The 12,879-nt window shown below is 35.9% G+C and overlaps 1 protein-coding gene across 1 annotated transcript; it reads right to left on the bottom strand.

Moving 5' to 3' along the window:
• LOC108685814 (longitudinals lacking protein, isoforms H/M/V-like) lies at nt 1-5,831 on the bottom strand. Its single transcript, XM_018190785.1, has 3 exons — nt 5,769-5,831; nt 2,035-3,049; nt 1-644 (listed from the first exon to the last, which is right to left on the bottom strand). The coding sequence occupies exons 2-3, from the start codon at nt 3,008-3,010 to the stop codon at nt 1-3; spliced, it is 1,620 nt and encodes a 539-aa protein (XP_018046274.1). The 5' UTR covers nt 3,011-3,049; nt 5,769-5,831.
• Nucleotides 5,832-12,879: the final 7,048 nt, after the last annotated feature.

Here is a 12,879-nt window from a genome sequence, read left to right as displayed (position 1 = left end):
TTAACTATAATCGCAACAGTCGTTACTATCCAATCCTGTTTCTTGCACCTCGTCTTTAATCGCGGTCGATGTAGTGGACGGCGGTACTATCACTGGAATCACGTCGGATTTGCGACTCACCGATAAATCCTCTACTTGATCGTCCAGGTCCTGCTGTTGCTGTTGCTGTCTTTGCTTAGCGCAACGTATCACCGGACTCGAGCTACAACGGGCCATCGAGTCTGATATTGAGTCCCGCGATGAATCCTTCGTCTTTGCATATGCGGCTTCAAAAATTGCGGCACTCGTGCCGGCCAAACTCTCAGTGACGTTGACATTGCTACTCTCGTTCTCATTTTCGGAGAGAGCATTGGCATTGCTGGCGCTGTTGTCATAAAGAGCGCCGTTCACGTTGGCGCCGATGCCATACGGGAAACAAGCCCCGCTTCCTCCGTTGCTTGCTGAACGCTTGAATGGTCGCGATGTAGGGATACCCAGCTTTTTCACTTTGTCGTAAAGCGTACGCGATGGCACACCGTATTTTCGCGCTGCCTGAACGGCGCTCATACCTTTTCTCACTGCCTCGATCGCCGCGCTGATGTCATCTCGAGTATATTGCTTATAACGTTTCCATTCGGGTTTCGGCTGAATGCAGTCCGCAGCAGCTGCGATGAATTAATCAAATAATATTAATATAACGATCAATAATCGAGCAATTTTTTCATTTGCAATAATGTAATAGTTTCTATATTTAATAAGACATAAGTGATACGAATGAATAAATACGTTTCGACTCACAGAGCCGAGTTATCTATATATTCACATTTTTTACCGTATTAAATTAATAACTTAATGAGAATCTCGCCGTTAAACAAAGAGAGTTAGTCATATAAAAAAATTTAGAAATTGATATATGAAATTTCACTACTGAACATGATCGAGATATGAAGAAATTTCCTTATAATCTGAAAGAGAACGAATACAAATAGCAGAATAATTATACGAACTCTAATATCATTCCATGATATTAGAGTTCATATAATTATTCTGCTATTTATGCAACAAAGATTTAAAATTTATATTATTCAAAGAATAATTGAAGAAGGTTCTGTGAGCAGAAATGTATATATTCATTTTTATTATTTATATTTCATTAAATATGAAAACCTTTTATTAATTGTAAATCCAAAAATTGCTCGATTATTGATCGTTATATTAATTTGATTTACTGTGCATATTTTCGTTATTATACTTAATGATTTAAAATTAATATTGTTATAATATCTATTTATTTAAAAAATTATAAAAGCAACAATATAATATTATCTATAGAATATTGAAATATAATATAAAAAACTAATATATATATATATCCTTTTAGTCTTTTTTTTGTATTTTTTTATATTATATTTTATATTATATTTTCTATATATAAAAGTATAATCGAATATAAATATAGATCAAATTTTTATAACAGAGAATAGCTTGTTCTCGCTCCAAGTCACGATCTCTTCCGTTGCGGCAAATTTTGTAGTAAAAATATGCACATTGTAATAATATAATCTATTATAATAATATTATTTTATTATTTTACTAAGGAAGTAGTTTTTCATTTACGTGTGATTATTAAACCTTCGCAAACCAGATGGAAAATCAACATGGATCATGTATGAATATCTCATACTACATTGATAAATATTTAATATTATAATTTAGTATGATTGGTAACAACGCACTTTCCAATTGCACAAAACCGGCAACATGCGTGCGTTTTAAAAAGTAAATAAATTTTAGTAAATAAATTTTAAAAAGTTATAGAAATTCATCTTGCTAGGGTATGTCACACCTCACCTGATTCGCGGAGGATTAAATTCCTTTGGGTTGTGATTCCTTGTGTATTATCAGTAGTTCCATGTGAGTTTTGTTCATATGACGCAGGGGATAATAAATTCGTCAATTCGTTTACACGTTGTAGATAATATAAAGCAGACAACTTTAAATAATTTGTGCTTGCATAATATGAAACTCCTGCAATATTTGAGTTGCTATTGCTACCTGAATTCCTTGCAGTATCTGGATAAGACTGCGGGGACGATTGTCTTTCATCTTCGTCTGCATAGGAGGCATCTGCATGGACCGTCGTTTCACCGTGAATCAGGTCGTTGTTGCGGCGGTTGTCGCTGTCGTTCGTGGATCCATTGCTGTTTGCGTTGCGGTAGTTGACTGGTTCATGGCTATCTGGTTGCAACAACGGCAGAGCCTGCGAACTGTCAACGTGAGCCTGGCCAAGTACCGTGCGTAATATCGGCGTGTCGTTATTTATCAGCAGGCCTGACGGAGGTTGCGGCAGCTTCCGGCGTTTGAACGGCGAGGTTTCGATACCGTTGTCGTAGGATCCGCCACTGCCACCAAGAACGGAGGAGAGCGACGTTGGAAGCTGATGACCCGTGGAATGTAACAACGGCCACGTACTTGGTAATGAGCTTGCCAGGTGACTCGAACCGCGATCGTGCGAGACCGAGTTCCCGTAAAGGGAATAGTAAGACGGCGGTGACGAGTGGCTGGCGCCACCACCACCGGTGCTAGTGCTGGTACTGATATCGGGTGGCGGCGATACCGACGTTTCCTCAGGGCGAAGATCGTGCGTATTTGGTGTATTGCTACCGTGTTCCTCAACCAGACCTTTTACCTTCAGTACTTGCGCGATCTTCAGCAGATCGGATAACTGTTCATGCGCCACGTTCACCTCGCCACGATACATGTATTCCAATATCGCCTTTATCTCCGGAAATCCAACGTCTTTAAGGACGATTATTGGATGGTAATTATAGCCTGGCAGTTGGTGAAACAAAGTCTGGAAATACGTCGAGCATGCAGCCAGCACGATCTTGTGACACTTGACCGTCCTACCGTCATCGACAGCAAGGGTGACATCGGTGAATGCCGCGTTGTGCAGCAACTCCTCGAAGACGTTCAACAGGTTTGAGCGATGATTGTTCCATCGGAGGCAGTACTGTTGCGAAGCAGACATGATGTCCAAGGGGGTGTTTCTCTGTCTTCAGCGAGCAATCTATGGCAAACACATTCACTATTCACTATTCAAAGTAATGCTAGACTGCAACTCGACTGACTCGGTCGAGCGACGAGATTGAAATGTTCATATGCAATCCCCCCGCCCTAACGCCAGAGTTTCCTGCTGATGACGCATGGTTCATTTGAAAAATATCCAAAAAACTCTCGAAACTAAAGCTATTGAATTTATCTACCGATAAGAACCTGTGCGAGGGATCAAAGGTTATAATTGCATTCTAATGCATACATTATTATATAGTTTGTCATTTGCAATGTACAACGTTCTTTTTTTTCGCCATTAAAAACTAAATCAACAAAAGTTCCATTCCTATCGATGTCAACAGGAAGTATTATCAATAATATTTCAAATAAGATTGAAACTGAAATTTCGATATCGATCTTATTGCAGATAGAAATAATATCGAAAATAAGGAAATTGTGTAAAAAATTTACTATTTTTACAAAAAGAAAAAATTGAGCTCGCACTTACCGAGAAATTTACGATACTATCATAAAATTTCTACATCTTGTAATTTTGTTAAGCTAACTATTAAAAAATTTACGAACCTTTCTTTTGTCTTTAACATAATTCATATTCGAAAAAATTTATAAAATAATTAATTTGTAGAAATACTTATAATAGATGATTTCGCCACATTGAAATAAGTCTACATTTCAAGACGATCACGATCTATATGATTACGACATACAAAGTTGACCGTTAAATGTCTGTGATAAAGAGATAAAGTACTCCCATTTTTTTCTTTTATGCCATTCCTTGTTAATCTTTAGTTGAAAATCCAAAAACTCATTGTCATGTCAGTCTCGAGATTGTTTTCGAAACTAGCAAAGATTACATATCTTAAGGTCCGAATACGATTAGAAAAAGAAACATCCGAGCACAAATACAGTAACACTATACAAACTAAAAAAATGACCACAATGATAAGAATATGATAAGATGATGTCGAGACAGACGTCGCAAAATATTTACATTATGTATCAAAAAGCGTTCTATCTTATTCAAAAGTTTTGTATTTAAATTTTAGTAACGCTATATATAGAAATTTTTCCAATAATTATATTTTAATGTTGTATAAAATATATACCATAAAAGTTTCTTGTTTCGCTTTAGAATCATATTACCAAAATAGTATTAATATTATAATAATACTATAATATTAATATGTACTGTAGCATTATATTAAACTCTCGACGACAGTCTGACGTCGATAAAAACGGATATAAAATTGAATATTGCGGATGAAATTGTATTGCGATTCACAAATGCATCCTAAGAATTGCGTGTCAATTCTTGCGAAATTTCGTTATTTTCGTTTACGTTATAGGTATATATACGAGCATGAACTGAACGGTGATATTTGCTTGAATCATTGTCTGCAGATGCACATGGAGATTTTTTTACCCTTGCCGTCGACATAGCAAAAAGCTATCATAAAACTCTCGAGGCAAAATGAGCATAAAAAAAGATTTTTCAGTGAATCTACCTGATCATTACTTTCTCTTAACCCTTTCTTTCAGTTAAAAGAACTAAAGTATCAGGCTATAAAGTATGCAGACTTGTATCCTCTGTCAATTTTACTGCCAAAGAGTTATAAATATTTTCGTACTTTTCTTTAAAATTAATAAAAGCAACTCTTTTGTTAAAGATTTTTAAAACTTTCACAATTTATTCCACTTCAACCGACAGATTTGACATAAATGAAAAAACCGTTTCTCTTTGTTATTTTTTGTTGACTTTATTTTTGCTATTCATACATTTACTGTTCATCTCTCATCTTATTGCTGCAGAATTCATTTTTGACATTTTAATGTTGAATATACATAAATATGCAATTTCTACATATCTCATAGCTTCAATATTCTAAATTTATCAGATCTGTCACTTTTCTGCTTTTATTTTTCCCTTCCCAAATATATATAATTGCGAATATAATTGAGATAATAAAAGAAAATAAAACGATCGATATTTCGTGACTGGGGTGAAATTGCTTCTCGCGAGGGGAAGTTAGTCGATATTTGCATTTCTCGCGTAGGGTGAGTCACACGTCTCACCGACTTATTAGTCGACCCAGTAGGAATTAGGAACAAGCAGATGATAAGAAAGAGATAAGGAAATCTCGTGAAACTGGGAAATGTTGCATACGTGGAACCGTAAGACTATGGTTAATGATGCCAGCGAACTACTTTGACGTTTTTAATCTGGTCGACAAATGCAAATTACTCTCGACCGATTCTATTCGCTAAACTTGCAAAAATAAATTTTTCGCGAGGCGAAAAGAGATAAAAGAAAAACATCAACTACAAACGTCGGATTTAAAAACAAAAGTCGGATGATCCACAATGATCCAATAACTTTAAGTAGAAAAAAAAACTTTTCGTAGTGATAAGTATAAGTGCAGCGCAGAGATGTTAGAGAAATAAGCGAAGGTAAGCTTATTGTTAATGATAAAGAAATAATAAAGAAAAAAATTTTCAATTGCCGATTATTCTTGTAATTCTTTTAAACCTCTCAAAAATTTTTATGTGTTTTTTTTATATGCAATTTTTTATTATATATATGTTTTAAATTACGGAAAAACCGTTTAAATGCTCTCAACACACTTTGCACTTAATAAGCAAAAAGCGAATGCGGATTAGTTTCACCTTGCCGTGGATCGTTGAAAGCGGAAGAGGAAAAAGTGCGTTGAACTTACTTATAGTGATTTTGGTAGACGCTTCTCTCGCGACGACGAAACGTTGGACGGCGATCTAATAAAAGCAAGCGCAGCCAGAGAGATACAGGCTGGAGACTAATGTTCCTCTCTTATATCATGAGTCTCTGGATGATCTCGGATACAAGACGCGAATCATCAAGGAACGATGCCAAGGAACTTATGGTCATTATCAATATATCCCATACGATCTTCCTTTCCCTTCCCCCTTTTTTCTTATTAATCTCGTCTAGCGTCTAGTGTAGCACAAAATGTGTGCACTTCGGACGCGCTGAGGACCCCGGCTACCTCCTCTCTTCTTCACTCTCCCTTCCTCTCCTGCGCTCCTATCTACCTATGTATATAACGCGTGCACGCCTCGTGCGCTGGACATGCCGTATCCGGAAGACGCAAGAAAAAAAAAAGAAAAAAAAGACACACACACACACACACACACACACACACACACTCAATCGTACACGCACTTCTTACTTCACGCACCCTTATTTCACTTCACTCCGCCCCCCGTTGTTAATTGCACAAACGTGGAGAACCATGCGCGCCCGCAAATATAAGCTCCACGTTCTCCAACACAGAAGAGGCCCGTCCGGGAATCAGAAAACCTCTCTTCCTGCCTGCTCGACGACCACTGACGCTTGCACCATGCCATTGGCCGTAGAACTCGGCCTAGCCCGTCACGCGGCGACAGTCATAGGGGTGGTGAAGTGAGTTCATCACGTCTGTGAGTTTTCTCCTTCTTCGTGTGCGTCAGTTGGGGCACCAATGGCGTAACCTTCGCTAAGGCCACGACCATGGCCCCCGTTCTAACAAGTTTAACGTAACTCTTCTCGCAAGAAGATAAATTAATTCAGGCAGCTCAAGAGCCGCACCGGAAGCGTATGACGAAAATAGGGAGTGGTATCATCAACGTACTGTAGGGCGTACTTGTATGCGAAAGTTTTGAAATAAATTTCAGTTTTATGCGAATTCTTAACGTCTTCTTAATCGCACTTGTATTAGACTTTAAGGATTTAAAGTTTATGATCAGAAAAAGTCGAGGGGAAATTCGGACGCGCTTTTAAAAACTTTTGGAACAACTCAGATGTGCTGAGAGAAAGGAAGACAGAGAAAGCGTGGGTGTATGCAGTTCTATACTATGACATTTTCACGTACGAACTATAAAGAGGGATGGTTGTACCGATGTTATATTTAGGAAACTGCTGCTATACGTTATATCTCAAAACTTTTAACATGATAATCGTATTTTGTGGATATCCACATTTTAATTAACACAATTATACAAAAAGAACGATTTTTCTGCAATATCTAAAAATTTAGCTAAAAATTTAAAATAAATTGAAAATAATTTCGTTGAGCTATAAGAATAATTATACGTAGGAAATTTAAGCATGATGAGCAATGTTACTAAAAGTTTTGACATTGTAATAACTAATTTAAGCAATATATAATTATATTGATGGTCCAAAAAAGTTGTTTTCAGATCTGTATCTAGTTAAATTTTTTAATATTTCAGCAAAATATTTCTTGTAACATACTACATATATCATACAAAATCGTTTTAAAACAAGTCTGGATAGAAGTTGACAATATTTTTATTTATATTTTTTTTAATCCAAAAACTACATAGAAGAAAAACTTGTTTTTCTGACGTATTTAAAAATAATAAATAGCTAAAAATATACCTGAAAATAATTTGGCTTGAATAAATTTGATTTGGAAAAATAATTATGCAGGATGCTCAAATTGATTGTTAGAATATTAAAATGTTTTGCAGCAATGCTTAAGCATAATTATTTCTACATAATTATTTTGACGATCCAAACAAAATTATTTTTACATCTGTACCTAGTTAAATTTTTTAATATTTTAGCAAAATTGTTTTTCCCTCATACCTTCTCGATATTAAAGTTCTTTATAAAAAATAAGAATCATAAATATGTCTGCAATTTTGATTATCTTAACGTATTAAAACAATAGATATTGTAATTATGGACAATCAATCGTTACGTAAACTAACCGTTGTAATAACATTTTTTAAATTAAATTAACGATGAGAAACGGAATGATTCTCAATAAGATTAGCGTAATTTAAAAAATCACACAGTTATAAATTGATAAAACTAACAAACGAATAAAGCTAAAATTAATGCCGACATTATAATTAAAGCAATTCTATTTTCAGCTTGTTACCGAATCCGATTAATTTGATGTCGCAATGTTATTCATGGAAACGTGCGGCGCGGAGCGACCAAGCACGCCAAGGAAAATATGTAAAACTTACGCCATTGTGCGTGTAAGCATATGTGATAGTGAGGCGTGTTTCGGCGCGCATCGCATCGCTACACGCACGTATACGCACAGCACACGCACTTATTCGCCTATGCTCGCACTATCGGCCAATCACGCGGCTCCTAGGCCAATATCCTGCGGGACATATCACGCGCTTGTACGCGCGTATAAGCAGACGATCATGCACGCGTGTGCGTGCGTATTTACACACGGTGCGATGGAAACTATTTCGTAGTCTACACCCACGTCAACTTCCCGCACGGGAAGGGTCTATGGTGGTACCCAGCAATATACGCATACGCGTTCATGCGTGAGCGCGCGCGCGCGCGCGCGTGTTAAGAAGCGAGGGGAATATCGTGGTAGACGAACGCAGGAAAAAAAGAGACCGGGGAAAAATACGTCTAACGTGTGTACATTCGAAAATTGCGACCACGACCGAACTCTACGAGGAACGCTGCGTGCGTGTATGTAATTTCGGCGCGTAGCCCTCAGCAACACACGCATCGACCCCACAGCACGCACACACGTAAGGCGTGCCCTACACGAATTGGGTAACGTTACCATGCGGGGGTTGATGACATGACGCTTCCACTCGAGTATCGTGAGAAAATCGCAAAGTTTTGGGAGAAAGGAAGCGAATAACGCGGAAGCGGAGAAAGCCGACGAGACGAGACCGACGAATCGTAATTAATTAATCGATCGCCGAGTCATTAAACCCGGAGTATCGAATATGAATAAATATACAGACCGTAAACAAATACACAGTTATTAAAACGTATTAAATTATAAAAGAAATTATTTATTGTACGATGTTGCGAAGGAATAGGATTTATTTTTTTTAAATTATAAAGTCGTCCAACTTGACGATCAAATTTAATTTTAATTTGTGAGATTAGATTATTATTATTATTATTATTATTATGTCAGTTTGTTGTGTCGCAAATTCAAAAATAATAAGCACGTAGTCATGTATATCTGAAGTGAAAGTATTAAAAATAAGATAAATTACATATAAAATTATTATTCTTCGACCGTAATTGGCGCTTTTTCTTGTTTAATTGATTTAAAATTTTTAAATTTTTTTCTTTTTCCATCAAGTAATAAAAACTTTATTGCGGTACGAAAGAAATAATATTAGCACATTTCGAAACGATGAGGGAAAATATGTTACGACTGTAACATAAAATATGCATGAATTCTCTCAGACGTGGAATTTTCGATTCTATTTATCGTAAACCGCATGCAACCGCCCGTTCGAGAATGGCTGAAAATATGCGGCCTCTTATCTTGTGAGCGTGTCTAAAAACGGAGGAAAGAGCCACGATAAAGCGGAGGAGGGAAAAATCGCTTCCACGGGCTGTGCGTGCGAGAGGGATATATACGCGTGTGCGTATATATGCATCTGTTGCGTACATTCGTGTGCGTGCGTTCGTGCGTGATGCGTGCAGCGGGCGTGCGTTTTCCTTAAATGTCGCAACGACTCCAATGACGACTCCAATAACGATTTCGTAGAGGAAATCGGGAAGATGGAGAAAACGAGAGAGCGAAAGCGAGCGAGAAAGAAAATAAGTAAGAGAGAGAGAGAGAGAGAGAGAGAGAGAGAGAGAGAGAGAGAGAAGGAATGCGACGAGGGCAAGGTGAATCTTTGTCCTGTTGCGCCATCGAGAAATTCTATCTCATCATATCGAAGGTAGCGCAGATGTGTATACAGGGCTATGACAACAACTGGTGCATAAGCAGGGTTGGTCTGATCGCTGCAGGGTGCGCCTTTCGTACTTTGTACTCGTGACGCATCCCACGATTGCGTTATGATATTTATATAGGCGCACGGAGTGTCGTATATATATTTTTGCTTGTGAATCAATTTTATATGCCATTATTGAAAATCGATTTGCAACGCGGAGGTATAATAATCCTTAAACTTAATGACCAAGTTGCAATCGAATTCTTCGAGATAACGCGAGAGAATTCATTGCGTAAATAAATCGCGAAATGTATGTACGAGAATATAATTAATTAAAAAATATAAGTCGACCTTCTGAAAATCACATTTATAAAAAGTTCTTTCTCTTCAATACGAATTATTTATAAGGAATCTATTTCGAAATTTTAGAGAAATATAACATTTTATTCTCTACGTGAAATATCTTTACTTGCATACTTTCGTCATACTGTATCTCTCTATCGTAAATAAAACGTGACCTTATCGAATCAACTGACACTTTTAGGATCAATATTTTTAGTAAATAGAATAAAAACCCTACTAAACAAAAGAAATAATTCATCTCTGAAAACCGTTTTCTATTTATTTTATTTTTTTCTGTCCATACATAATAGCACGACTAGTCCGTAAAAAACAGTAATTAGGCAACATTTTTATCTGAAAAACTTTCACACGAAGCATATCTACAATATCTTAGAACAGCGTTCATTGTTATGATAAAAAGACAAGAAAAAATGTCATTGAATATCACGTAAAACGATATCACGAAAAATGATAAAGAAATGGCGGCGCCAATGGTTTGCTTATCATAGTCGCCATACAGCTGATAGCTACATTTCTATGACGTATATCTTCCATGTAAACTCATGACAACGATGCCAATGGCACGGCAATAGCGACTGATATCGTTTCTAGGCACAATTGTGCACACAAGCATTGTTACTATAACACAACAAATGATTGATTACCTTTATGAAATCTCACGATTGAGGAAAACTTTCATTTCATATCAGAAGCTTTTTGTTTTGCATTTCAAACGATAATCTCAATGTGTGCCCTCATTAGTCAGAGATTAAATATGCTAGAAAATCATCAAGAGAAATGTGTTTTAAATAATTATATTAATTATTCTCTCTCTTATATATGCAGTTTTAATATATTTTATAATAACTTCAAAAAATATAAATAAAATATTATCTTTCATGAAAACGATTCATCTTGTGAGAACATTTGCATTATCGACCATTCCATAATATAAAATTGAAGCGGAATTGACAATGAAATATAAAAAAATATTAAAGATATTATAGAAAAAATGTTGTACATTATATGTATACCCTGGTGGAAAATTTTCACTGAAATTATTCCACGTTTTGGAACACTCTGCAAACAAAATTTTAGCATTTCAGAAAAATTTTAGTTTAATTTCAACGATTTTAAAAAATTCATTTACAGCAAAGTTTCAGAGAAATTTTAGTGATTTCAGAATATAAACAGGCATACACAGGCATATTAACGTTGCCTCTAAGAGCGAGGATTCGTTAGCGTTTTTTCATAACCATTGCCATGCTTGCGATCTTCCTTGAAGCACGGCGATTCCGATTCAAGATCGAATTTTTGATCGACACAAAAGTCGGCAGCTACGATCAAAATGGTAAGGGGACGAGAAATTTTTTTCTCCTTGAGCATCCTGAAAGAGGAGACTCCCCCTTCGTTACGGCGTTACGTTGACGAGCGAGAAAGGACGAGGTGGAAACCCTATAAAGGAAAACAGGTTCCTCATAAGCCTTGGAGCTAGCGCAGTTGGCTTTTCGGGTTCTCTCTTTTTTTTTCTTTCTCCGTGTCTCTATCTTTTTCTTTTTTCGTGGACGAAGAGTATGGAGATGCGTGCGATGTTCTCGGTTTCACCGCGCGTTCAATGTCCATCGCGTGCACGTATATTGGATGTGCGTCTACGAGTATAATGTTGATCGCTGTATGATCGGATATGTTAATGACCGATGCGGAGGATATCTTGCTACACGCGATTCACTGATTCCATTTATTAGGAATCGCATGCCCGTGATCGAACAGCTCATTACGTTAAATCGATTCTGTACATTGAGAAAAAAATATAGTTAATTTTAATAAACATTTAGTTCAATACTGCCAACTGAACATTTATTTACAGTAAGTAAATTATTGTTTAATAAGAAAAATAATTGTTAAATCAAATTAACATTTCTTTTATCAAATAAATATATCTTTATATTTAATAAATATTTAGTTGGCAGTATTCAATTAAATATTTATTAAAATTGACTATATTTTTTTTCAGTATAGAAATTGTCAAAGCAATTTAAATCTTAAAGACGTCAATCAGGACATTCCTCGGACAAAATATACTGACTAGAATGCATTTCTTAAGTCACTAGATATTGGCCAAATGATTCTGTTACTAAGAAGTTTAAAGCCCTCTTTCTGAAAATTCAAGAAAAAACATCTCTTATGTCAGTTTTTACCAATATAGATTTTAGAACTTTAAGAACTTATTTTTTGCTTTAAATCTAAAGGCTTAGGACGCTCGCACGGAAAAAATCCGGGTTCGACTCCCGGCCGGTTATATTTTTCGCAAGAATTAATTATTTACAGATTTTAATATGTTATTTAGCATAATTAAGATTGTTTCAAAAATGTGAAAAAGCATAAAAAAAATTGTTAAAAATTGCTAGTCAATTTTAACTCGTGATATTACTGCAGTAATTTAGTAGAATTAGAATTTTAAGACCAAAAAATTATTTCGGTGCGCGTTTCAAAAAGGATTACGTACTACTATATAAATTCACACAGAATCATAGAAGGATTTAAGATCCAACTAGAAACTAGACTGTTTAAAGTTTTGATTGCTATAATTTGTTATCTCTCTCACACACACACACACGCACGCACACACACACACACACACACACACACACACTCACACACACACACACACACATATATATGGTCTTATAATATATTATATTACTTATTTTTTATTTTCGTCTACTTCTAATAACTAAAAAAGTACACTAGAAAAAAATGTATTATCTTAATTATAAA

Source organism: Atta colombica, unplaced genomic scaffold, assembly GCF_001594045.1.
Source record: "Atta colombica isolate Treedump-2 unplaced genomic scaffold, Acol1.0 scaffold160, whole genome shotgun sequence".
Lineage (NCBI taxonomy): Eukaryota > Metazoa > Arthropoda > Insecta > Hymenoptera > Formicidae > Atta > Atta colombica.
This window is presented reverse-complemented; position numbering and strand designations above follow the sequence as displayed.